The 24,571-nt window shown below is 41.2% G+C and overlaps 1 protein-coding gene across 10 annotated transcripts in view; it reads right to left on the reverse strand.

Moving 5' to 3' along the window:
• ANAPC10 (anaphase promoting complex subunit 10) overlaps positions 1 to 24,571 on the reverse strand; it is a 194,388-nt gene that overhangs the window by 140,305 nt on the left and 29,512 nt on the right. The window contains exon 5 of one of the 10 annotated variants that reach the window (XM_043512984.1): positions 7,125 to 7,238. The exons of 8 other annotated variants lie outside the window; for them this stretch is intronic. In XM_043512984.1, coding sequence (XP_043368919.1) covers positions 7,170 to 7,238 — 69 coding nt within the window. In that variant the 3' untranslated portion in view covers positions 7,125 to 7,169. Of the gene's footprint in view, positions 1 to 7,124; positions 7,239 to 19,844; positions 19,875 to 24,571 lie in introns of those variants that run through there. One more of the 10 variants, XM_043512987.1, reaches the window with a different exon arrangement.

The raw sequence follows: 24,571 nt of genomic DNA on the forward strand, positions 1-24,571 counted from the left end.
ATTTTACTCCGTATACAGCTTATACAGGGTCAACTCATAAACTGTCCACCCTCTATAACACTGATAGAGAGATATGCACAGCTGTTTGCTCCCCCAGGCATTGATTACTTAGTCTAGGTTAATTTAAAAGCAAAAAGTGATTTTATTAAGTATAAAAAGTAGGATTTAAGCGGTTTCAAGTAATAACAGACAGAAGAAAATAAGTTAAAGAAAAATAAAACAAAAACACTCAAGTCTAAGCCTAATACATTAAGAAACTGATTACAGATAAAATCTGACTCTTAGAGATGTTCCAGTAAGTTTCTTTCACAGACTGGAGTCCTTCCTAGTCTGAGCCCAATCATTTCCCCTGGTACAGTTCAGCTCAGGTGGTAACTACGGGATTTCTCATGACTGGAACCTCCTTTGTTCTGTTCCACCACCTTATACAGCTTTGGTACAAGGCGGGAATCTTGTGTCTCTCTGGGTTTCCACCCCTCCTTCTAAATAGAAAAGCACCAAGTTTAAGATGGATTCCAGTACCAGGTGACAGTCACATGTCCTGGGAGACCCCAAGCCTTCATTCTTCCTGGCCTGACTCACAGGAAGGCTTGCAAGTAAACAGAGTCATTACAATCAATTGTTCTAGCTGATGGGAGCCATCAAGATTCCAAGCCACCATTAATTGCCTACACTTTGCATAATTACAATAGGACCTCAGAGTTATATTTCAAGAATCAGATACAAATAGGATTACCTCACTCAGATTATAAACTTTGTAATAATTTACAAGAGACCTTTTCCATGAAGCATATTCCAGTTACATTAGATTCACACTTAAGGACTCGTCGTCGTTTTTACTCATTAGCATATTTTCATAAAATCATCTGGAGTGCAACGTCATAGTATCCTCTCTGGATAATGTCCAGTGACCTTGTTTTGACCAAATCTGTTGGTAGCCATTTGCTCCCAAACTGAAAGAGCACAACACCAACTGGGGGTGGAGGAGGGGAAAGAGAGTCTAACTTCAGATAGGTACTTTTGAGCTACTGACCTTGTCTCAGCACTCTGGCTTGTTTCCAGCTCCCTCTTGCAAAATGGTTTTCTATCTTGTACTTCAGGGACTGTTTCAATATGCCATGTGACATGTAGTCCCTTCTATAGTGTCTGGCAGGAACAAGGATTGTAAAACCACTTTTCTGAGGACTCTGAATAGCCTCAGCTTTTTATAAAGTTTCTCCCTGTAGCACTGAGAGAGCTAGGAACTGATTTGCCTGCACCTTTGATATCAATACTAAGGCCCCATATACCCACATGAAACAAATTTATGTCACACACTTTCAAGGAGAAACCCTTCTTTTACATTGAGAGGACCATACTTACAATACTGACCACTCATGCTAACACTGCTTGTGAAAGCATGTGGACCGTGTCAAGTATATTTCATACATTTATTTTTGTGATAAGACTGATGTTTACTGGGCTTTCATGCCCTGGCTGCTTGTGAAGGGCCTGTATAGTGAGGAAGTCACTCTTTCAGGTTAAAAAAGAACCCTCTCTCAACAGAAACCTTGAGTCCCTGACCACCAAGGAAGATAGACACGTTTACGTTTGGTAGCGACACCAGGCTGAATCTGGACTAATAGACATTGATGAACTTTATGTCCTTATAAAATGGAGGCCAGGGGAGCTAGAAAGAGGTATACGGGGGGGGGGGGGTCGGGGGTCAAGAGACCCCTTACTGTTTGCTTGTTCTGACACATTTGGGCTGTGTTGCCACTTCATGGCCAAATACTGCAGGGAGGAAGTGAAGTTGATGGTGAGGCTTGGCTACCTTAAGCAGCAGCTGGGAACAATAAACTGGATATAAGGGGATAGTGACAGGCAGATACTTTCCTAGTCTGTTAGGTAAGGCAGGACATCTCCATTCTTATAATCTTCCCAGAGAAGGGATAATACAGCTTGTCTAGGACCACCACAGACATCCTAAACACAGTTACATACTACTCCTCCTGAAAGTCTATCCTCTCTGTATCTGACACCCCCTCCACCCCTTAACTCCGATTTGGACAGCTGGCTTTCCTCCTTAAAAGGAGAAAATTCCTAGGTTGGGTGAGTAACCACGCCCAGAGGAATCAGCAACGGTCTTTAGTTTAGCTTTTTCTGAGTTTATGTGCCACGCTGCACTCTGAGAAAGTGAGCAGGGGAATTGGATACTGAAGATTAGCTGCCATGCTGAGTTCACTGAAGCTGAGCAGGGGAACCAGGGCTGATTATATTTATATCCCCTTTGGGAGTTTGTCCCTATGAGCTTGCGTCAGGGGAAGGAGTGAAATGGGGCAGACATTGCTCCAAAAAATTTCCAAGGGACTAGCAATCTCCTTGCCCTCAATGAGAATGGTCTTATTACCTTCTCTTCCCAACAGGAGCTCCCCTTATGGGTGTTTCAGAGAACATGCCAGGTTTCAAGAGTGGATTGCATGGGATCCACATAGACCAAATGGGTCTACATCTCAATCTGGGTAGAGATCCCCTGGGGAGGGTCTTGTTATAGAGATGACAGCAGGGGGAGGCAGCAGAGCATGATTGCCCATTATTACACTATCTGGCATTGTCAGTGTTGAGGTGGCTGAGCTCCACAGTCAGAGATGGCAGTTGCTGATGCTACAGGGACCAAAGTGAGATTTTCCATTTGGCATGCTTCCACTTGGCATCACTGCTCCAGTGCAGATGGGGAAGGAGCTGCTTGCCCCTGGAGACAGTTTTTCCAGTTGCCTTCCTCTGTTGCCAGGAACTGACAGGTCTGGTTCTGTCCCCTACCTGCATGGTGTCTGAAGTACCCATTTTAATATATTTGTGGACCTTAGCACAGAAGAATAAGATGCATGTACAGGTGTCAACACCATAACTAAAGAGGTTGTGAACATATAAAATAGTGTCAGTGTAGTCACTGAGTTGCATACATCGACTCTTGCTGCCTTTCAAAAGCCGTCCCACAATCCCCATACTGCCAGTTAACTCGGTGCAAGCACTCCTGGTGATGACATGCAAAAGCAATTTAAATACTAAGGTGGCTGTAACTTGTACATGTGACTTAAGTCGAATTTATTTTGTAGTGTAGACTTGCCCTAATATCCTGGGACCAACACAGCTACAACAACACTGCACAGAATCATTTGTCTTTGGCAGGTAAGCTACTAAAATGACAGCAGCAACATTTAGTCAGTCAGAAAAATGGATGACTATGATACCTTGAGGAGCAAGTTAAATCTGCTTTACCTAGCTTAAACTTAGTGTTCTCAATTATCGGTGAGACAGTTTTTCTATTTGATATTTTATGAACATGAGTAGAAATCCAGAATCTGCCAACACAATGGACTGAGTAGTCTGGCTGCCAATGTCTGTAACAATATGCTAAAGAGTGTAACATTAAAAATGAAAACAGGCACACACAAAAACTAAAATCCTTCCATTTTAAAACAAACTTTTATTATAAGTGCCTTGGAAACTACATTGGGTCAGATCTGACCAAATCTGGGGTTTATCTCATCCGAACAATATTATAGAAGCCATTCTATTTGAGCCTGAATGCTAGAACCAAGTATCAGTTGCAATACCAGATGCATTCATGTTATTTTAAAATATCTACCAAGATACACTTTACCTACAAAAATTGAAATGAGATTTGATATATTCAATTGATAATAGTTAATATTTAAATCTCTCTTTCTGCCATGCCCACAGCCCACTCCCTCCACACACACACACACACACACACACACACACACACACACACACACTTACTTCTACTTTTCAAGCAGAAGAGTGAGGGACATCTGGCCCTTTTCTAATATATTTATTTATATCACAATTGATACAACTTTTATTTATATCACACAAAAAACTCTACTTGCTTCTTTACTTCTGAAGTGTTAATGATAATCTGTGGAAAGAATCTTGTGAGCCTACCCTAGTAAACTGTAAACCAGAAATCTCTTCAACTTTTAAGACAGAGGGACTAACAAATATCCTATACCACTGCACTCTCCAAATACACAGAGCCTTTATTCCAAGAAGAACTTTCAGTAAAAAATGATGTGTGAACAGCAGACACTGATGTTCACACAAGCATACTGCATACAACCCAGCAGGCGATTTTTCTGTTTTTTTTGGATTATACTCTGAAGGTGCTGGCACAATGGAATTTCAATACCATAACTGCTTATTTGTCTATGTGCCAGCCTCTGAAATAACAGGTAAAAACCAAACAAAACCAAAACCCACAAAAACAAAACAAAAACAACACACATACACACACAAAACAAAACCCCCTCTCTTTTGAAATTTATGGGAATCACAGAATGTTTTTAATTCTCCAGTTTAAATGATGTAATTTATAACCATGACACAAACAGAAAAGCAGCACAAAAGAAGGGAAAATACAGAAATAACATAATGTTCCCAAGGTTCAGTTTACAAGGACCTCACACAAAGTTTTTTTTTTTTTTTTGCAACTCTTACTAGAAACAGTATTATTTGCTAAAAATGAAGTAGCTGCCAAAAGCTATGATCCATCTAAAGCAAACATGTTTAAGATGGAAATAGAGTGTTAATGCTGAAGAAAGGCAGAATTGAGTACACAAGATTTCTCTAAAAACTGTTGGAGACTGTACTACACTAAGTTTGCTTTTTCAGCTTTTTGATTGAAACTTGATTGCATTTGCAGACAGAATTCTTAAATTATATAACTACACTAAAACAATAACAGAAGTAATCAAATCTCAAACTTTCTAATTAAACCTTTTTTTCCTTCAGTAGATGATTGGAAATTCAGCACTAGTTTTGGTTCACATGATAGAACAATGGGAAAATTTTCCGAATGGTTGAACGCTAACTCTGACAAGTGTGGAGAGCCAACTACAATACATTATATGGTAGCATAACCTGCCACCCACATTGCTGAGAGAACAGCTTTCAAACACATGCATTGAGCTGTAAAACCACAAAATCCCTTATTACATATTGTCTCTTACTTTAGGTGAAATATACCATCTTTTCCCCCCATTTGCAGATCTGTGGGGGGGTTTTAAAACTGTCATCTGTTAAGTTTATTCAATAGTTAAAACAGTCTTTTACAAACTCTTTCACAAATGCTATCTTGCCTGTTTTGTTTTTAAACAGGCAAATTATCACTATCTTACAGTATCCAATGAAGTATGACGTCTTCCACAGTTTCCCACAGTTTATTTAGATATCTGGTGCCGTTTCTTTCCATGCGACATTAATCAACCTTCCGTAAAATGACAAAAATCTAACGTAGGAGGCATCTGTATAAAACATTTAATTTTTGAAGACTTATTTCTGGGATGAAATGTTTTTGTGCTTTCTGATATTTTATTGAAAAATATTGAAAAAATATTTATTGAAATTTACACGATCAACTGTAATAAAAAGTCATACTCAAGATTATGTTCTTGATAGGAAATGTAGATGTACTGTATTTACTGTGATTATTTTCTATTTCTATCCAATACAAATGATTCTTGGGGTTACATTTTCATAGGACATATGGTTCTGGATATTGGTACACTCATGTAAACGGTCAGCACTGCAGAATGACAAACATACTCCACCCTCATTACAACACACCGTGATTCCCAGCCAAGAATACTTGTCTTGTCAGAATAGGGTACATTACAATAAAAAGCAATCCAACAAGACAAATTACACAAGAGGACTTGAGCCATAGCAATGTTAACTACAAATGTTAGGAAATATAGCTCTGACTGGAGAAAGTGAGCTATCTAATGATTTTATGAATGTACATGACTTCCTCGCTACAAGAAAGATCACTTCAATTTTTGCTGTGTACAAAGCCTGCTCAATTAATGATTTTGCCCCATGTTTGCTGATTGAATAACAGCATTCCAAAATAGTTAGATAATATACAGTTACTTCTGGGGTTTTCATTTGCAACTTTGTTGGCAGGGGGAATTTATTTGCAAGTGTTTCTATTATTCTGACAGGGTCAATTAGTACAATGAACTATTGGTCATTCTGTCTGATAGCTCAGTGGAGTATTCAAGCGGGCACTTTCATAACCCACAACTGAATGCAGCCAGTTACCCTGGTAAACATGACAACACTGACTGTCCATGGGGATTTAACCATGTTTATTTTGGTCACATACAAAGGTAATGTGATTTTTTTCCCCACATTTTGACACAATACTAATTTAATTGAAGATTAATTTTAAATGCTTTTTAAAATAATATTGATTGGCTCCTTTAGATTTAAGAGAAAAAGTAAGTGGATGCTTGGGTACAAAAGCATTTATTGGTCTTTCTTGGAGTGCCAGGAGATGGCCCACATTCTCAAGGAAAGCTAAAAACAGTGTCCTTGGTACATCTTAGTGATGAAATTAAGAGAGGCACTTTCAAGGACTCAAAAACATGTTGGATGTAGTAGAAAGGATTAAAAGCTACAGATAAAGCCCCTGAAGATGTATGCCTTAACTGAGTGGCAGATACACAAGAAGAAAATACAGAGAATAAGGATAGGAGGGAGGAAGTAGTACAGAGAACAAAACAGGGTGAACACAGAAATACAGAACCAAAATAAAGACATTTTAACTACATGGGGCAAATTCATCCCTGGTGTAAAGAAAGATAACCTACCTTCCGTAACTGGAGTTCTTCATGATGTGTGGTCCCTACCTGTATTCCACTGTGGGTATGCATGTACTCCATGCACTTGAGACCAGAACACTCTTGCTAATAGCATAGGCATGGACCAATGGACACGCTTTCCCTTCTCTGCTCTGAGAGTAGAAGGGGGTGCGGGGTGGTGCAGGACTCTCCAGTTCCTTCACTATCATGAAGCAAGTGTCTCGATCCAAAGCAGAGGGGAAGGAGGACAGGTAATAGAATACAGATTGGGACTACCTGAACTTTAGTTACAAAAAGCTAACAGAGTCAGGTAACCTTTCTTTTTCTTCAAGTGATGGTCCACATGTGTATTACATTGTGTGTTACTGACAAGCAGTATTCATAGAGGAGGGTGTGAGGACTTCTGCCATATTTATGACTGTAGAACAGCTGACAAAGGATACATCAGTTGAGCACGCTTAAGCTAGGGCATAGTACCTTATGATAGTCTGAACAGAACTCCACATCTCTGCTTTACAGATATCAAGGAGTGGTACCTCCCAAAGCAAAGCTACCAAAGCAGCCTTTGCTCTGGTGGAGTGGACCTTCACTCTGCAAAGTGAAAGCACATCAGATAACTGGTAACAGAGCAAGACAGAGCCCCAAATCCACTTCAGTAGTTTTTGTAAATAAAGATAACGATTACCCTTTCATATGTTCCAATAGGACTACACAGAGCCCAGTCTAAAAAAGGCGTTGATGTTTGAAATAGTAGAATGCCAATTCCCAATGTGTCCAGGGAATGGAGACTGAGCCTCACTGGTGGTATGAGGCTTAGCAATAAACAGTCAAACTGGGACGTAAGTAGTCTGGCCTAGCAGTCAGAGCTGGACTCATGGGCAGTGTGACTCCTGCATTTGGGGAAACTGAATCTGAGTGCCTGAAGTTCCCTAGAAATGGGGGGGGGACCCCCACTGGCACCCAGACTGTGGCCCCATCCACTGCTCCATCCTGAGACTTGCCCCCACAAGAGGCCCATGCTCCACCTCTCCTCTACCCCAGGCCCCACTCCCACTCTTCCCCCTCCCCCGAGACTGCACCAAAGTATGCCCCAAAAGTAAAGTCGGACTTCAACATTAATCAGACTATATGCCTCGCTGTATGTCAGGAATCAGAACCTGCAGCTGGGTCTGGGACTAGCTAGCTGCCTGTGACAGGGTATATCTACCATGCATTGACAGAGCTGGGATTAACCACCCACTGTGGAACGAAGAGGCTATGCCCCTTCACCCCTGGAGACAGGATATAAAGATCTGAGCTGGCTCAGGAGGAGAGCAGATGCATGCTGCAGGCTCCTGCCAGGGGAGTTGCTAGAGTTACAGGCTGCAGAGGCCAAGCCAGTGGGACCAACGGCGGAACACCCGCTGACCCTGGAGAATGAAAGTGAGCTGGATGGCAGTCACCCCCAGGAGAACTGACAGAGCAGGAACCAAGGGTAGGAAGTGCCTGTTAAAACAGGAACCAGAGCCAGAGCTGCGGACTACCACTTTCACAGGGCCCTGGGTTGGGACCTGGTGGAGAAGGGTGGGCCCAGTCCCCTACTCTGCCCCACACCTACCGCAGGGTGCAGGCACAGCCCTCAGGACTCTGGCCGCTAGGCCATGCTGCCCTGCTTTATACGCTAGGACACCAATACATTAGTCTAGTCACTTAAGCTGTAACCCCTTATTTGCCGCAAGTGACCTAGCACCCCATGATGGGGTGTATCTACCCCGTGACAGTTGAACATCGATTGACCAAATCACACAATTGACTGAGGCATGTCACCAGACCTGCTCTTAAACCTAGAAGCAGCATGTGGCTAGCAGCTGCTCAATGTTTATGCCCTGAGCTGTGATCATTCCTTTTCCTACCTTGCTGCTGTCCTGCTACACTTCCACTTCAATCATGCTCCCCTGCTTGGTTCCCGATTCTAACTCCTGACTCTTGGCTCCTGACCTCTACTGCTCCAACCACTAGGCATGACCGCCTGACAAAGCTGCCAAGAAAGGCAAAGGTTTCCATCCCCCACTAGTTCTGATTACTCTGATCCACAGCCTGAACCCATGCAGATTGAGCTGCCTCTCTGACTTGAGAAAAACAAACATTTAAGCATCAGGCCTATGCCTGTACTGTGGGAACCTAGGACAGTTTGCATTGAGCTGACCTGCGAAGGCCCAGTACGCATCCCAGTCAGGAAACGTCAAGCCCCCAACCCCAATCATGGAAGTGGAGGACTGGAAAGGACCTCAAGAGGTCATCTAGTTCAGACCCCTGGACTCAAGGCAGGATTATGTAATAATGAAACCATTTGTGTTCCATCAGGAAGTGTCTGCTGTATTGCGTATTCCTGGAAGGTGAATTGTTGATAGGGTAATCTGATGATGAATCCACCAATTCCAAAGGCGGACTGCCTCTATGCAAAGGGGTATAGAACTTGTTTTCTCTTGCTTGTTGACATAGAACACAGTTCTCAAATTGTCCAACAAAACCCGAATGTACTTGGAATGAATGAATGGTAAGAATCATTTGCAGGCCTCTCAGACTGCTCTCAGTTCCAGGAGACTTATGTACAGCCTGATATATGAGGCATCCACGTTCTCTGGGCTGTGTGTTTGTACAGATATGTGCCTAGCCTACAAGACATATATCCGTAATTAGTGTCCTCTAAGGAGGTGGCAGAGTGAAAGAAATTCCTTGCATACCTGTTCTCAGTCCTGCTACCATGCAAGAGAGACACCCATACTCTGGGAGGTAATGTAACTAACTTATCAATACTGTGCCTACTGGCCACATGTATTGTTCAAAGCTCGGCTTTCAGACAGCGAAGTCAGAGCCTTGAGAATGGTGTCACAAACACCAAAACCCAGGAGAATAAGGCATGATAAATTAAGGTTTGTGGGCTCCGGAGCTGATTGATCAGGATGCTCACATACTGAAACTTGGGAGGTGAGTTCTGGATGAATCTAGTTATTCCAATGAAGTCTATGGTCTATGTTGGACCTAAAATGGACTTTTCTACGTTCAGATTCCTAATGATGCTAGAAGACTGATGAGAGATTAGGTGGTGACTGTTACGTCCCAATAAGACCCTCCTATCAGGAGCCCATCATTGAGGTACGGAAAGACTATTGAATTGTCATGATGGAAGTGCCTTTGAAAATAACTGGGCACTTTTGCCAGTCCAAAGGGAAGCACCCTGAATGGACAGTGGTTTGCACCTATCTTGAACCTCACAAACCTCCAATGGGAGGGAAGGATGACTATATGAAAAATATGCATCTTTCATGTTGAGTGCCATGAACCACTCATTTCTGTTTGAGGACGAGATGATCGATGCCACGGTGACAATCTGAAGACTAAGATTCAGGATGAAGACATTGAGGTGCCAAAGGTCTAATACCAGTCTGCATTAACCTTTCTTCTTGGAGATGAGGAACTACTATGAATAAAATCCTTTTCCTTCATGTTGAAGTAGTATTGACTCAATGGTGATTAGAAAGAGGAAGTCTACCTCCTGTAAGAGTTGCCTCACATGACAGTGGTCCCGGAAAAGGGACCGGGACTCTATGGTATAACCAAAGTGGACAGTATCGAGAACCTATTTGTCCATTGTTATTCTCTATTATACATGCAAAAATTGAGCAAAGTAGCAACTAAAACAGATCTCGGAAGTGGGAGGACCTTGGGTAAATTCCCATCAAAAGTACTATTTGACAGGCCGTTGTAGCTGGAAAGAGGTGGCACACTCTCCTAGTTCTGCTGCACCCTCTGACACTTACATGGGGATTCATACCCTCTGGCGAAAGGAGGGCTGTGTGTTGGTCTAGGTCGAAAAGGTTGTCTTGTGTATTTTCTTTTGAGCGCTGAGGTGTACATCCTCAGAAAACGGGGCTACCTTGAATCATTTAATGACTACAATGACTCATCAGTCTGTTAATTTACCAAGCAATCCCCTTGAAAAGGAAGGCTCTGCACTGGAATGTACTTCCCTAGGGAAACCTGAGGAATAAAGTCAGGGCTCCCTGCATACAACAACATTGGCAGTTGCTATCAATCTAGAGGCTATATCCGCAGAGTATACTGCGGCTTGAAGAGATGATCTGGCTATCAGACTACTCTTGTTAATAAGAACTTGGAATTGCACTCTGTCCTCCTGAGGGAGTTTGTCACTAAATTACAAAGCCTTGAAGTAGTAGCTGAAAATCACTCTTTGCAACAGTACCTGATACTTGGTTATTCAGAATTGTAGGCTGTAGATGTAAATAACTTTTCTCCCTAGAAAGTCCAAGCATTTGGCCTTCTTATTTGAGAGAATAAATCTTGTGTGTCGGACTAGATGATCAGAATGGTCCCTTCTGACCTTAGTATCTATGAATCTATGAATCTACTCTTTTCTGTAGTAACCTGAACAAACAGGGAGTTGGGGACACAATGTGTGAGAAAAAACTCTGCTCCCTTGGTCAGAACAAAGTACTTCTTTTCTGCTCTCTTACAAGTGGGTCTCTTGTTGCTGGGGTGTTCCACACCACTTTGGCAGATTATAGTATAGCATCGTTGAACAGGAATGTTATTGTAGTAGGTCTTTTACTGTGCAGAACGTTCAGGAATTTGTGGGATGACTCATTGACTTCCTTCAAGGGACTCTGAAGGGCATCAGCACCTTTTCTTAACCGCTCCTGAAACTGTGATTGTCCAGTGAGGACAGTAATGCTGATGCAACCACCTCATCAGGAGAAGACGACAATATGTCTGATTGTACCAGCGGTACTGTGAGATCCAGCTGTTTTTTCTTCCCCCAGGGGCTCTGGAAAGAGTTTAGGCTGGTCCCCTGATTTAGAGGGATGGTGAGAGTTTCGGTAGAAGGATCCAGCATGGGCTGAAGTAGACCTCAAGGCACAGGATACCACTCAACCTAGGGGAGCACATCATCTTATATCATCATATTGGGCCCCAGGAAATTCTGGAACCTCTATCAGAGCTGATGACTTTTGGAGGAGGCAATGGTGGTCCTTCTCCCACAACAGAATCGTGCAACTAAGAAAATGCGGGCTCCATTTCCAAAGGTGGCACTGTTGGAACCATCAGTAAGGAAATACCCCAACCAGTACAGGGAACAGGAGACCTATTTCTTTCATAATGATCATGGACAGATGCTGCCACAATCTCCCTTGTAAGAATCAGTTCTCATAGGATGGGAGATTCTGGGTCCAGCGGGACAGTCATGTCCTCCAAAGTGGTGTATTTGCTGCCATGAGGCATCTTCTCCCTGTGAACTTTCAGTGTCGGCTCAGAAATGTATGTCGATGCCAATGGTGTATAGAATGGTAATCTGTCCTTTGCTGGTACTGATAGTCATACTGGTCTAGGCCCATGCCCCTTTACTAAACGGTCCCACTGCTGCCAATGTTGCCAAAATGGAGGTACTCCTAGTTTTGGCAGCCTGCAGTTTGGTACCATGATCTCAATGGGTTTTTGAGCATCCCTGCACCAGACATGAAGAGTCACCAGACCTTGAGGTTGTAGGGGAACCAGAACCTCCTCTTAGAAGTGGATTTAGAGGGAGATTTTTCCAACCCTCAGGGTGAGACTGATACAAGGAGTCCATGGCTCTGCCTGCTCCTGTATCTGAAGTTGTAGTGCTAGGCAGCACATTCCTGAATGCCTCTGCCCACTTGATTGAGGGGGGAGAGGGAGGAGGCCAAACCTAGATCCAACTTGGGCCTGATAGCGCACTCAATGAAATGTTTCCTAAGCTGTAACTCCCACGCTTGATGGGTTCAGGGTGGGAAGAGGTGACAAGTACCGCACTTAGTGCAGATACAAGCTTCTCCAAGGCAGTAGAGACACCTCTTGTGGTCATCGCTGATCAGGAAGGAATGAGGGCAGGAGAAAGTTCTTGATGCCTGGAATTCTGGGCATAATTGGAATCCCACAACAGGAAGGGTATGCGTAGGGAGCAGATTTCTCCTGAAATCTAAGAATTTTTATATACAAGATTTACATTTTATAATATTTAGAGGTTGGATATAGGGAGATGACTGGAGGGGTGACTGTGGACACTGGAGGGTTCTGTCTCAGACCATGTGGAGGTAAGAAGGAAATTGAGAGAGAGTCAGTCTGAGCTGATCTTTATGCCCTCAGGTCAACACACAAGAAGGGAAAAAGCACAAGCATGGACCAGTGGACATTATTAGCAAGAATCTTCTTGTCTCAGGTGCCTGGAAAACATGCATACCACAGAGGAATATACACAGAGATCAGCACTTGAAGAACTATGATTTCTCTGGAGTTTCATTCCTACTGTATCTCACTGATTATGTGGCAGACTGCCACAAACTGTAACAATGATGGTCTCTGAAGTCCTTCCAGTCTCAAATATTAAACAAAGAAATTAGCCTCATTTGGTTCCACACTTTATACATTTGATTACTTGATTTTCCTTGGACCCAGCTCACTGACAGCAAAGGTGAATAAGCCACAGCCGCTGGTGCCAAAGCGTACAATACAGGTTAACAGAGTCCCAAATAAATTAGTATTATATGCCAATATGCATTTGTTGCGTCCATTTTCACGGTCTCCTGAATTAATAGAAATAGATGATAGTTTGCTCTATAGTTTTATAATGCAGCCACCAGCCAGAGGACACAGGCTTCCCAAAGCATACTTAAGCGATTGATTCCACCCTTACTTAGCTGGCTTCATGCAATAATAAAGTCATTGCCTTTGATTTACACCAATGTGAGAAAAAGAATTAGATCCTTTTTTCTTCTTGCTTTGTTTCCTTCACGTTTCCCATTATACATGTCTGAAAATTAAGTGCTCCATTCTGCAAATTTCCAGAGAGGCCATTGGTATAGTGGAAGGTCCAAACTTCTTAACATGAAGGCTTGAGCCCTTCTGGGGAAATTCCCTCCTGCCCTCCCCACAAAAGCCTCAGCTGCAGAAGGTTGTGGAGCAACATGAAGGGGAGGAGATCTCATGGACATAAGCTCCTAGAACAGTTGCCTATTCTAGATTTGAAGTATTTCTCCTTGTGAAGCCATGCAGTCTGTAAAAGTTACTACAGCTCCCATGATAATGCTTGAGAGGCGTGGGAGATGAAAGGAAAAAGACGAAGATCTCAGTTCCAGATGATTTTTTATTAAAAGTATCTTACACCACATACAGGTCTCAGCTACCCAACTTATCTCTAGAAAGTGATAGCTGGAGATAATTCCTGGATCAATCACCACCTTACCAACCTCCTTTCCACCATTTGAGGGTTCTCTTCTTGGAAATGGAGAGGGAAAGAGGAACTTCCTCTTCCTACCCATCAGCTATTTCTGGGAAAACTTAGTCTATAAGCCCCTTGCCCCTCATTTTCTGAGCCATGATTGCAAGTCTATGGGGCATTTAAAGCATGTAAGCAGACTCGGACCTGGGAACGTGGTAGTCTTCTGTAGCTGTATGTTGCCGGTCTAGGCATTATATAGTTGCTGTAAATATTGAGTACTTGTGACACCTTAGAGACCAACACATTTATTTGAGTATTAAGCTTTCGTGAGCTACAGCTCACTTCATCAGAGCTGTAGCTCACAAAAGCTTAATACTCAAATAAATGTGTTAGTCTCTAAGGTGCCACAAGTACTCCTTTTATTTTTTCGGATACAAACTAACACGGCTGCTACTCTGAAACCTATAAATATTGAATTACCCAACCATCCCCACTTGGATTCTGCAGCTGTATAGCTCAGTAGGGTCAGCAGTCACCGAGGGAGCTTGGGCTAGACAAAGCCTTAAGTATAGTGAATAATGCGGAAGTGTAACAAGACTGCATTAAAACCACTGAATGTGAATAAAATTCATGGCCAGCTAAAGTACTATTGAAACCCAACTGATTAGAAAATAAGAAATACTATGTCTTTTTAGACTAACATAATAAGTTATGTATTGTCTACATGAGAAAGTTGAACTAGTATTTACACGGATACAATGAAACTTACACAAAAGGATGTGTAGATACTATTTTGATTTAGTTTAAGTTGATGAACAACATGTTTAATCAAAATAAGCCACTTTTACATTGGAATAAGTGTATCCACACAGCCTTTTACATCAGTATTACATTGGTTTAAAAGCCAACTCAAGAAGGTGCAACTTTCTCACGTAGTCAAACCCCTACAGAAAAAAAAAAAAAATCTATTAAAACCAAAAAGTGTCTAATAAAAAATTGTCAAGACCTTACAAATAAGCAGTCGATTTATAAAAACATTACTAACAAAGTCCAATTTAACAGCGATTACTCTACAATTAGTGGGATGTTGCATAGGAAAATGCCCCCAATGGGGTTAAAGTATACAGATGAATCCAAGCAAGCATAGGTAAATACCAGCAACAATGAAATCAACTGGACTTATTTAGTCTAGCATTCAAACAACAAGGTAGTAGCTAATTTATAGTACAAAATAACTGTCTGGTGGTTTGTGGAATGAAATAATGTAATGACTCTTATACTTGCAAATAAATTACATTTTACACGATTGATAGCAAGTTTCACCTTGCTTTGTTTTTAACAATCCCCAAATTAATAGCCTGCTTACTTTAGGAACACTTTGTCAGGGAATGGACAATTCTGCGTAGTAACCAATATCCAGATATCCATCTCCAAGAGCTGAAGATGGGAGGGTAGTGTCCCACTCCAGTATGAAAGTATTTTCCCTACCAGCCCTGCTATAAGCACACTTAATTCTAGACAATTTCACTTTCAGCAGGTACACAAGGGAAAACATTTACATGTAGAACTGCGCTACCTTTCATTTCCAGTTGCCAGCCTGAAAGGAGAAACAGTAGAAGGGGAGAAAGAAGAAAGAGAATATGAATGCAGTGTTGTCTAGGGATTGGAGCATGGGGCCTCATGTCATGACTCAGTATGTGATCTTGAACAAGTGACTCAACCTATTTGCAAACAATTTAGCCCATCTTTAAAATGGCTACAATACACTCACTCTGCATAATTCAAAGGAGTATTGAGAGCTACTACACTATACAGACTATTAAAATTTGCATTTGACTGCCCATTGAGCCAACAAGCAACTGTTTTGTTTGTTTTAGGAGATTACAAATGTGTTTCATAAAGCTAATAGTGTTGATGTAATATACTTCTGTAAGGCATTTGGCATCATACCACATGATATACTGATTAAGAAAGCAGAACAATACAAAAATAATATGGCACAGATTAAACACTGGTTAACTGAGCAGTCTCAAAATGTAATTGCGAATGGGGAATTAAATCTCCCGGAGATTAGAGAAGCTACAAAAAGAGAAAACCCAATAGTAATGGGGGATTTCAACTATCCCCACATTTACTGGGAGCATGGCATCACAGGCAAGATGCGGAGATAAAATTTCTAGACACCATTAATGACTGCTTCTAGGAGCAACTAGTCCTGGAACCCACAAGGGAAGATGCAATTCTTGATTTAGTCCTAAGTGGCTCTGAGCATCTGGTCCAAGAGGTGAATATAGCTGAATCGCTTGTAATAGCAACCATAACAAATAAATTTAACATCTTTATAGTAGAGAAAATACCAAAGAAACCCACCACAGTAGCATTTAACTTCAAATTGGGGAACTACACAAATATAAGGAGACTAGTTAAACAGAAATTAAAACGAACAGTCACAAGAGTGAAATGCCTGCAACCAGCATAATATAGGCTTAAATTAAATGTATAACCCAAATTTAAAAAAAGCAACAACAGAACAAAAAACATGGCCACATGGCTAAACAGAGTAAAAGATAGTTAGAGACAAGCTGACATCTTTTAAAAATTGGAAGACAAATCCTACTGAGTAAAATAGAAAGGAGCATAAATTCTGGCAAGTCTAATGTAAAAGTATAATTAGGCAGGTCAAAAAAGAATTTGAAGAACGACTTGCAAAACACACAAAAACTACCAGCAAATTGCTTTCTGTCAGAAATACGTCAGAAACAGGAAGCCAAACAATTAAGTGGAGCCACTGGACAGTCGAGGTTCTAAAGAAGCACTCAAGGAAGACAAGGCCATTGCAGAGAAGCTAAATTAATTTTTAGGTGACAAATCTGAGGAACTGTCTCAGAGAGAGGTGTTGACAGAGGAGGTTTTGGAACAAACTGATAAATTGAACTGTAAGTCGCCAGGACCAGATGGGATTCACCCAAGTGTCCAGAAGGAACTGGTCAAGGTTCCTTCCCCACTCTGAACTCTAGGGTACAGATGTGGGGACCTTCATGAAAGACCCCCTAAGCTTATTCTTACCAGTTAGGTTAAAAACTTCCCCCAGGTACAAACTTTGCCTTGTCCTTGAAGAGTACGCTGCCACCACCAAGCGTTTTAAACAAAGAACAGGGAAAGATCCCATTTGTAGACGTCTTCCCCCAAAATATCCCCCCACAAGCCCTACACCCCCTTTCCTGGCGAAGGCTTGATAATAATCCTCACCAATTGGTACAGGTGAACACAGACCCAAACCCTTGGATCTTAAGAACAATGAAAAATCAATCAGGTTCTTAAAAGAAGAATTTTAATTAAAGAAAAGGTAAAAAAGAATCACCTCTGTAAAAATCAGGATCGTAAGTACCTTACAGGGTAATCAGATTCAAAACAGAGAATCCCTCTAGGCAAAACCTTAAGTTACAAAAAGACACAAAAACAGGAATACACTCTCCCTCCAGCACAGCTTATTTTACAAGCCATTAAATAGAAGAAAATCTAAAGCATTTTCTAGCTAGATTACTTACTAACTTTACAGGAGTTGTAAGGCTTGCATTCCTGATCTGTTCCCGGCAAAAGCATCACACAGACAGACAAAACCCTTTGTGTCCCCACCTCCAGATTTGAAAGTATCTTGTCCCCTCATTGGTCATTTTGGGTCAGGTGTCAGTCAGGTTACCTTAGCTTCTTAACCCTTTACAGGTGAAAGTTTTGCCTCTGGACAGGAGGGATTTTATAGCACTGTATACAGAAAGATGGTTACCCTTCCCTTTATATTTATGACAGAACTCAAATATGAAAATTGCAGAACTACTAACCTATCACTTAAATCAACCTCTGTACCAGACGCCTGGCAGATAGCCAATCTGATGCCGATTTTTAAAAAAGGCTCTAGAGGTGATCCTGGGAATCACAGGCCAGTGAGCCTAACTTCAGTACCAGGCAAATTGGCTGAAACTATATAAAGAACAGGATTCTCACACACATACATGAACCTGATATGTAGAGTCAACACAGCTTTTGTAAAGGAAAATCATGCCTCACCAATTAGAATTCTTTGAGGGGGCCAACAAACATGTGGACAACAGTGTTCCAGTTCAGCAAAACAGAATCCAATGTGAAGCTGCAGAACTGGAATTAATTTGCAAACTGGATACCATCAGATTAGGCCTGAATAGAGACTGGGAGTGGTTGGGTCATTACAAAACCTAAACTTAATTTCCCCAATACTAATTTCTCCCTACTGTTACTCACGCCTTCTTGTCAACTGTCTGTAATGGGCCACTCTCTTCCCACTTCAAAAGTTATTTTCCTACCTTGGTATCAGTAGCGTAGCTGGGGGGGAGCAGGGCAACGGTCGCTCTCCCACTGAGTACAAGTGGCACCTTGTCAATGTCTTGGCGCCTTTTAAAATGTTCCCCTGTTGAGGGAACAGGGGGAGGGATCCAAAAAAAAAAAAAAAAAGGCACCATCCGCTGCAGTGCTTTTACTCACCCAGCGATGCTCCGGGTCTTCGGCGGCACCTCGGCGTCGGGACCTTCGGTGCCGCCAAAGACACCCAGAGCAAGTGAGGACCAGCCGCCGGAGCGCCACTGGGTGAATAAAAGCACCACAGCAGGTGGCGCTTTTTTTTTTTTGGATCGCTCCTCCTGTTCCCTCCACCTGGCTACGCGGGTGCTTGGTATCTGCTGTTAATTGATCTCTCTCATTAGACTGACCTCATACTTGGTAAAGCAACCCCCACCCTTTTATGCATTTATACCTGCTCCTGTATTTTCACTCCATGCATCTGATGAAGTGGGTTCTAACCTATGAAAGCTTATGCCCCAATAAATTTGTTAGTCTCTAAGGTGCCACAAGGCCTCCTCGTTATTCCAGTTGATATAGTGTACTTGGACTTTTAGAAAGCCTTTGGCAGGGTCACACACCAAAGGCTTTCAGCAAAGTCATGGGATAAGCAGTCATGAGATAAGAAGGAAGGTTCAGTAACTGATTAAAATATAGGAAATAAGGGATAGGAATAAATGGACAGTTTTCACAATGGAAAGGAGTAAATAGAGGGGTCTCCCAAGGATCTCTGATTGGACCAGTGCTCATCAGCACATTCACAAATGAGCCAGAAAAAGGGTAACAGTGAGGTGGCAAAGTCTACAGATGAAACTAAATTACTCAAGATAGTTAAGTCCAAAGCAGACTGAAGAGTTACAAAGGGATCTCACAAAACCGGGCAACAAAATGGCAGATGAAATTCAGTGTTGATAAATGCAAAGTAATACATGCTGGAAAACACAATCCCAACTTTACATAGAAAATGATGGGGTCTAAATTAGCTGTTACCTCACTATCTTTCTGGAGAAGTAATTGTGGATAGTTCTCTGAAAACAGCTGCTCAATGTGCAGCAGCAGTCAAAAAAGCTAATAATTAGGGTTGTCAATTAATCGCCGTTAACTCACGCTGTTAAATAATAGAATACCAACTGAAATGTATTCAATATTTTGGATGTTTTTCTACATTTTCAAATATATTGATTTTGTTACAACATAGAATACAAAGTGTACAGTGCTCACTTTATATTTTTATTACAAATATTTGCACTGTAAAAATGACAAAGAAATACTGTTTTTTCAATTCACTTCATACAAGTTCTGTAGTGCAATCTCTTTATCATGTGTAAATTACAAATATAGCTTTGTTTTTGTTATATAACTGCACTCAAAAAACAACACAATATAAAACTTTAGAGCCTACAAGTCCACTCAGTCCTCCTTGTTCAGCCAATGGCTAAGATTAACACGTTTGTTTACATTTACAGGAGATAATGCTGCCTGCTTCTTATTTACAATATTACCTTAAAGTAAGAACAGGCATTCAAATGGCACTGTTATAGCCAGCATTGCAAGGTACTTACTTGCCAGATATGCTTAACATTCAAGACACCATTCCAGAAAAACATGCTTCAATGCTGATGATGCTTGTTAAAAAAAAAAAAAAAGCAAAAAAAAAAAAAGCATTAAATTGTTGACTGAACTCCTTGCATGTCTCCTGTTCTGTTTTACCCGCATTCTGCCATATATTTCATGTTATAGTAGGCTTGCATGATGACCCAGTACATGTTGTTTTAAGAACATTTTAACAGCAGATTTGACAAAATGCAAAGAAGGTACCAATGTGAGATTTCTAAAAATAGCTATATCACTCAACCCAAGGTTTAAGAGACTGAAATGCCGCCCAAAATCTGAGAGGGATCAGGTGTGGAGCATGCTTTCAGATATCTTAAACGAGCAACACCCAGATGCAGAAACTACAGAACCCGAGCCACCAAATAAGAAAATCAACCTTCTGTTGGTTGCATCGGACTCAAATGATGAAATGAACATGCGTCAGCCCGCACTGCTTTGGATTGTTTTTGAGCAGAACCCATCATCAGTATGGACACATGTCCTCTGGAATGATAGTTGCACAGGTGAAAGTAAGCCGGTTCAGTCCGGTATGGTGTACCAGCAAGAGCCAGTATGCTGTGCTGGACCGGACAGGCTTCCCAAGGCTGGCTATTTAAAGGGCCCAGGGCTTCCTGCAGCAGCAGGAGTCCCGGACCCTTTAAATCACCTACCCAGTCCCACTACCGGAACCCTGGGGTAGCAGCGGCAGGGCTCCACCAGTGATTTAAAGAGCCCGGAGCTTCGCTGCAGTAGCAGTGGCCGGAGCCCTGGGCCCTTTAAATTTCCCTGACCCCTGGGACTCCCAGCCACCTCTGCAGCTGGTAGCAAATTTTGATTTAAAAGTCCTGCCTCTTCCGGTTGAGGCTATGCCTCAGTACTCCAGCGTACTGGTAAGTCCTTTCAGTTACTTTCACCGCTGGGTAGTTGAAGCACGAAGGGACATATGAATCTTTAGCGCATCTGGCATGTAAATATCTTGCGACGCCGACTACAACAGAGCCATGCGAACGCCTGTTATCACTTTCAGGTGACATTGTAAATAAGAAGCGGACAGCATCATCTCCTGCAAATTGTAACCAATAGTGTTTGTCTGAGTGATTGGATGAAGTAGAACTGAGGCGACTCGTAGGCTCTAAAGTTTTACGTTGTTTTATTTTTGAATGCAACTGGTTTGTTTTTTTACATAATTCTACATTTGTAAGTTCAACTTTCAATATAAAGAGAGTACACTACAGTACATGTATGAGGTGAACTGAAAAATACTATTTCTTTTGTTTTTTATTTGTGATAAATATTTGTAATCAAAAATATAAAGTGAGCACTGTACAATTTGTATTGTGTTGTAATTGAAATAAATATATTTGAAAATGTAGAAAACATCCCAAAATATTTAAATAAATGTTATTCAAAGGCCCTGGGGCTCTGGCTGTGGCTGGGAGCCACGGGGCCTTTAAATCACCCCTGCATATTCTTGTTTAATCGCACGTTTAATTGCGATTAATTTTTTTAACTGCTTGACAACCCTACTAATAATGTTAGGAACCAGTCGGAAAGGGGTGGATAATAAAACAGAAAATATAATTTCATTATATAAATCCCTGGTACACTCACACTCTGAATACTATGCACCATTTTGGTCATCTCATCTCAGAAAGACATATTATAAATTGTAAGTAGTACAGAGAAGGGCAACAAAAATGATGAGGGGTACAGAACAGCTTCTATATGAGAGATTAAAAAGACTGGGATTGTTCAGCTCAGAGAAGAGACAACTGACGGGAGACAAGATAGAGGTCTATAAAATCATGAGTAGCATGGAGAAAAAGTTAATAAGGAAGTGTTATTTACCCCTTCACGTAACACACGAACCAGACATCACCCAATGAAATTTACAGGGAACGGGTTTAAAACAAACACAAGCAAGTATTTCTTCACACAAGGCACAGTCAACCTGTGGAATTCATTGTCAGGGGATGTTGTGAAGCCAAAACTATAACTGGGTTCAAAAAGAATTAGGTAAATTCATGGAGGATAAAGCCATCAACAGTGATTAGCAAAGATAGTCAGGGACACAACCGCACACTCCGGATGTCCCTAAACCTACAACTGCTAGAAGTTCGGACTGGACAACAGGAGGTGGATCATTAGATAAATTGCGCTGTTCTGTTCACTCCCTCTGAAGCATCTGGCACCACCAACGGTGGGAAGACAGGATACTTGGCTAGATGGACCATTGGTCTGACTGTTCTTATGGAATCATCATCAAGAGACTGTATTTCTAGTGGGGTCCTACAGGATCAGCTCTTGTCCCTTAACTATTTAACATTTTTATCAATGACCTGGATGAAAAAACATTACTGATAAAGTTTGCAAATGACACAAGGATTGGAGGAATAGTAAATAATAAAGAGAACAGGTCACTAATACAGAGCAATCTAAACTGAGCGATAAGCTAGGTGAAAGTTTTTGTTCTACATTTGTACAGCGCATAGCTTAGTGGGGCCCTGGTACATGTCTGGGGCTCCTAGGCACACACCATCACAAATAAAATATTCATTTAAAATTCAGCCAAATGTAAAGTCACATCTATGAATAAAGAATGTAGGTCACATTAATAGACTGGAGGGCTCTATCCTGCAAAGCAGTGATTTTGAAAGAGTCTTAGGAGTTATGGTGGATAATCAGCTAAACATGAGCTCTCAGTATTGTGGCCAAAAGGGCTAACGTCTTGGATATGTAAAGAGGGGACTATCAAGTGGAAGTAGGGAGGTTATTTTACCTCTGTGTTTGACACTGGACACAGAAGTAAGTAGTGGTCATGCCAGTTCTGGCACCCACACTTCAAGAAGGATGTTGACAAACTGGAGAGGGTTCTGAGGAGAGCCATTGGAAAATATGCCTTATAATGACCGACCCAAAAGAGCTCAATCCATTAATTTTAATCAAAAAGAAGGTTAAGGGGTGACTTGATCATAGTTTATAACTACCTACATGGGAACAAAAATTTAACTAAGGGCTACTGAATCTAATAGACAAAGGTGTAACAAGATCTTAGGCCTGAAGGTGAAGCTAGACAAATATAGACTAGAAATAAGATGCAATTTTCTAACTTTGAGAATAATTAATCATTGGAACAATTTACCAAAGTCTGTGGTAGATTCTCCATCACTGACAATTTTTAAATCAAAATCAGGTATTTTTCTTTAAAATATGCTCTAGTTCAAACCACAAATTAATTCAGGAAAGTTCTATGGCCTCTTATGTGAACCTCAGACTAGGTTATCACAATACTCCCTTCTGGCCTTATACTTAGGGCTCTTTGTTTTCAGTTTTTATTGTATTTAACTTTTCCGGGGAATTTATTAGTGTTTATTACCACAAGAACAAAAACAGATTTTCGTTTTCTCCCCCATTTTAGCGTGTCAAATCTTTAAACTTATCTGCTAAAAGCTTGAAATGAGTACATGGTGGGTGTGAGATTCATCAGTACATTCAGATGTGCACGCACTTCAGAGCTTCCGTGCGTGCCTGTTTGTTCATTTTGTGTAGCTTCTAGACTAATATATAGCCTTACTTCAACAGGCAGCTTTGCACATACGCACAGACTAATGTATTATTGTAAAACATGTATTGTATTTTCCTAATAAAACAAATTTCATATATATATTTGAATGATACAAAAGTAGGGTAAAAAAAATTAGAAAAAAATGAATACTTTTTGTAAAACCTGGGAAATTTTCAGTAAAAACTGGTTTAAACTGAAAACAAAGGGGTTTACTTATAATACTCTATGAATGTGTACAGCTCTACATTACCATTATGAAAAAGTTAGGGAAAAAATATACTATGTTCTTGCTCTTTACGGGCCCAATCCTGTAGTACTCATACAGAAAATTTTCATTAAAGTCAGTGGGAGTTATAGCTACAAAAGGGCTGGAGGATTCGATCCCCTGGATGCTGCTACTCAGTCTAAAAAACCCAATATATCATCATGTTTCCATATTGACTTAAGAAAAACTTTGAGAAAACAAACCTAACTTTTAATTTAGGAACAGGGGTTTCATCCAGTATGTCAACCATCTAGTCCAGTATCCTGTCTCCAGCAGTGGCCAGTAGCAGATGTTTCAGAGGAACAAAGAAATTTGTTCATAATGCAGATACAGACAGGTATTGGAGTATCCAGGTACTTCTGTAATCATTACGGACAGCTGGTCAGAGCTCAGGTCAGAACCATGAGACCTAGATTCTAATTCTGATTTCCACTAGCTCACTGGGTAACCTTCAACTACCTCCCATGCCTCAATTTCTTCATCAGTAAAAAGTGAGAATGTGTCCACAAAATGCTTTGAGATACATGGATGAAAAACTAATATAAAAGTACTTGAGACTCCACTCCTAGCTGGACGCATCCAACATTTTTTGTGGAAGACTAACATAGCAGGGATTGGAATTATGGCTATGATGAGCTGGAGTATGCTCACAGCAACTTTTGTTAAAATTCCTCCATCAAATTGAAGTGTTGGGGGGCTTTCCTTAGTTCTAATAAAGCATGTTCTTCATATACGTATTGCTAATCATCCATGCCAGCGATATCTTCATGAGACCCAGAGGAAGGGGGAAAAAAAAAAAAAAAAGATGGTTTCTAAAAATCAAGCCTTTCCTCTATTTGGAAATGCACAAAACTGAACTAAGTATGAGGTACCTTGATTCAGTTTAGTTGTGGGGGAGG

This window comes from Dermochelys coriacea, chromosome 4 (assembly GCF_009764565.3).
Source record: "Dermochelys coriacea isolate rDerCor1 chromosome 4, rDerCor1.pri.v4, whole genome shotgun sequence".
NCBI lineage: Eukaryota > Metazoa > Chordata > Testudines > Dermochelyidae > Dermochelys > Dermochelys coriacea.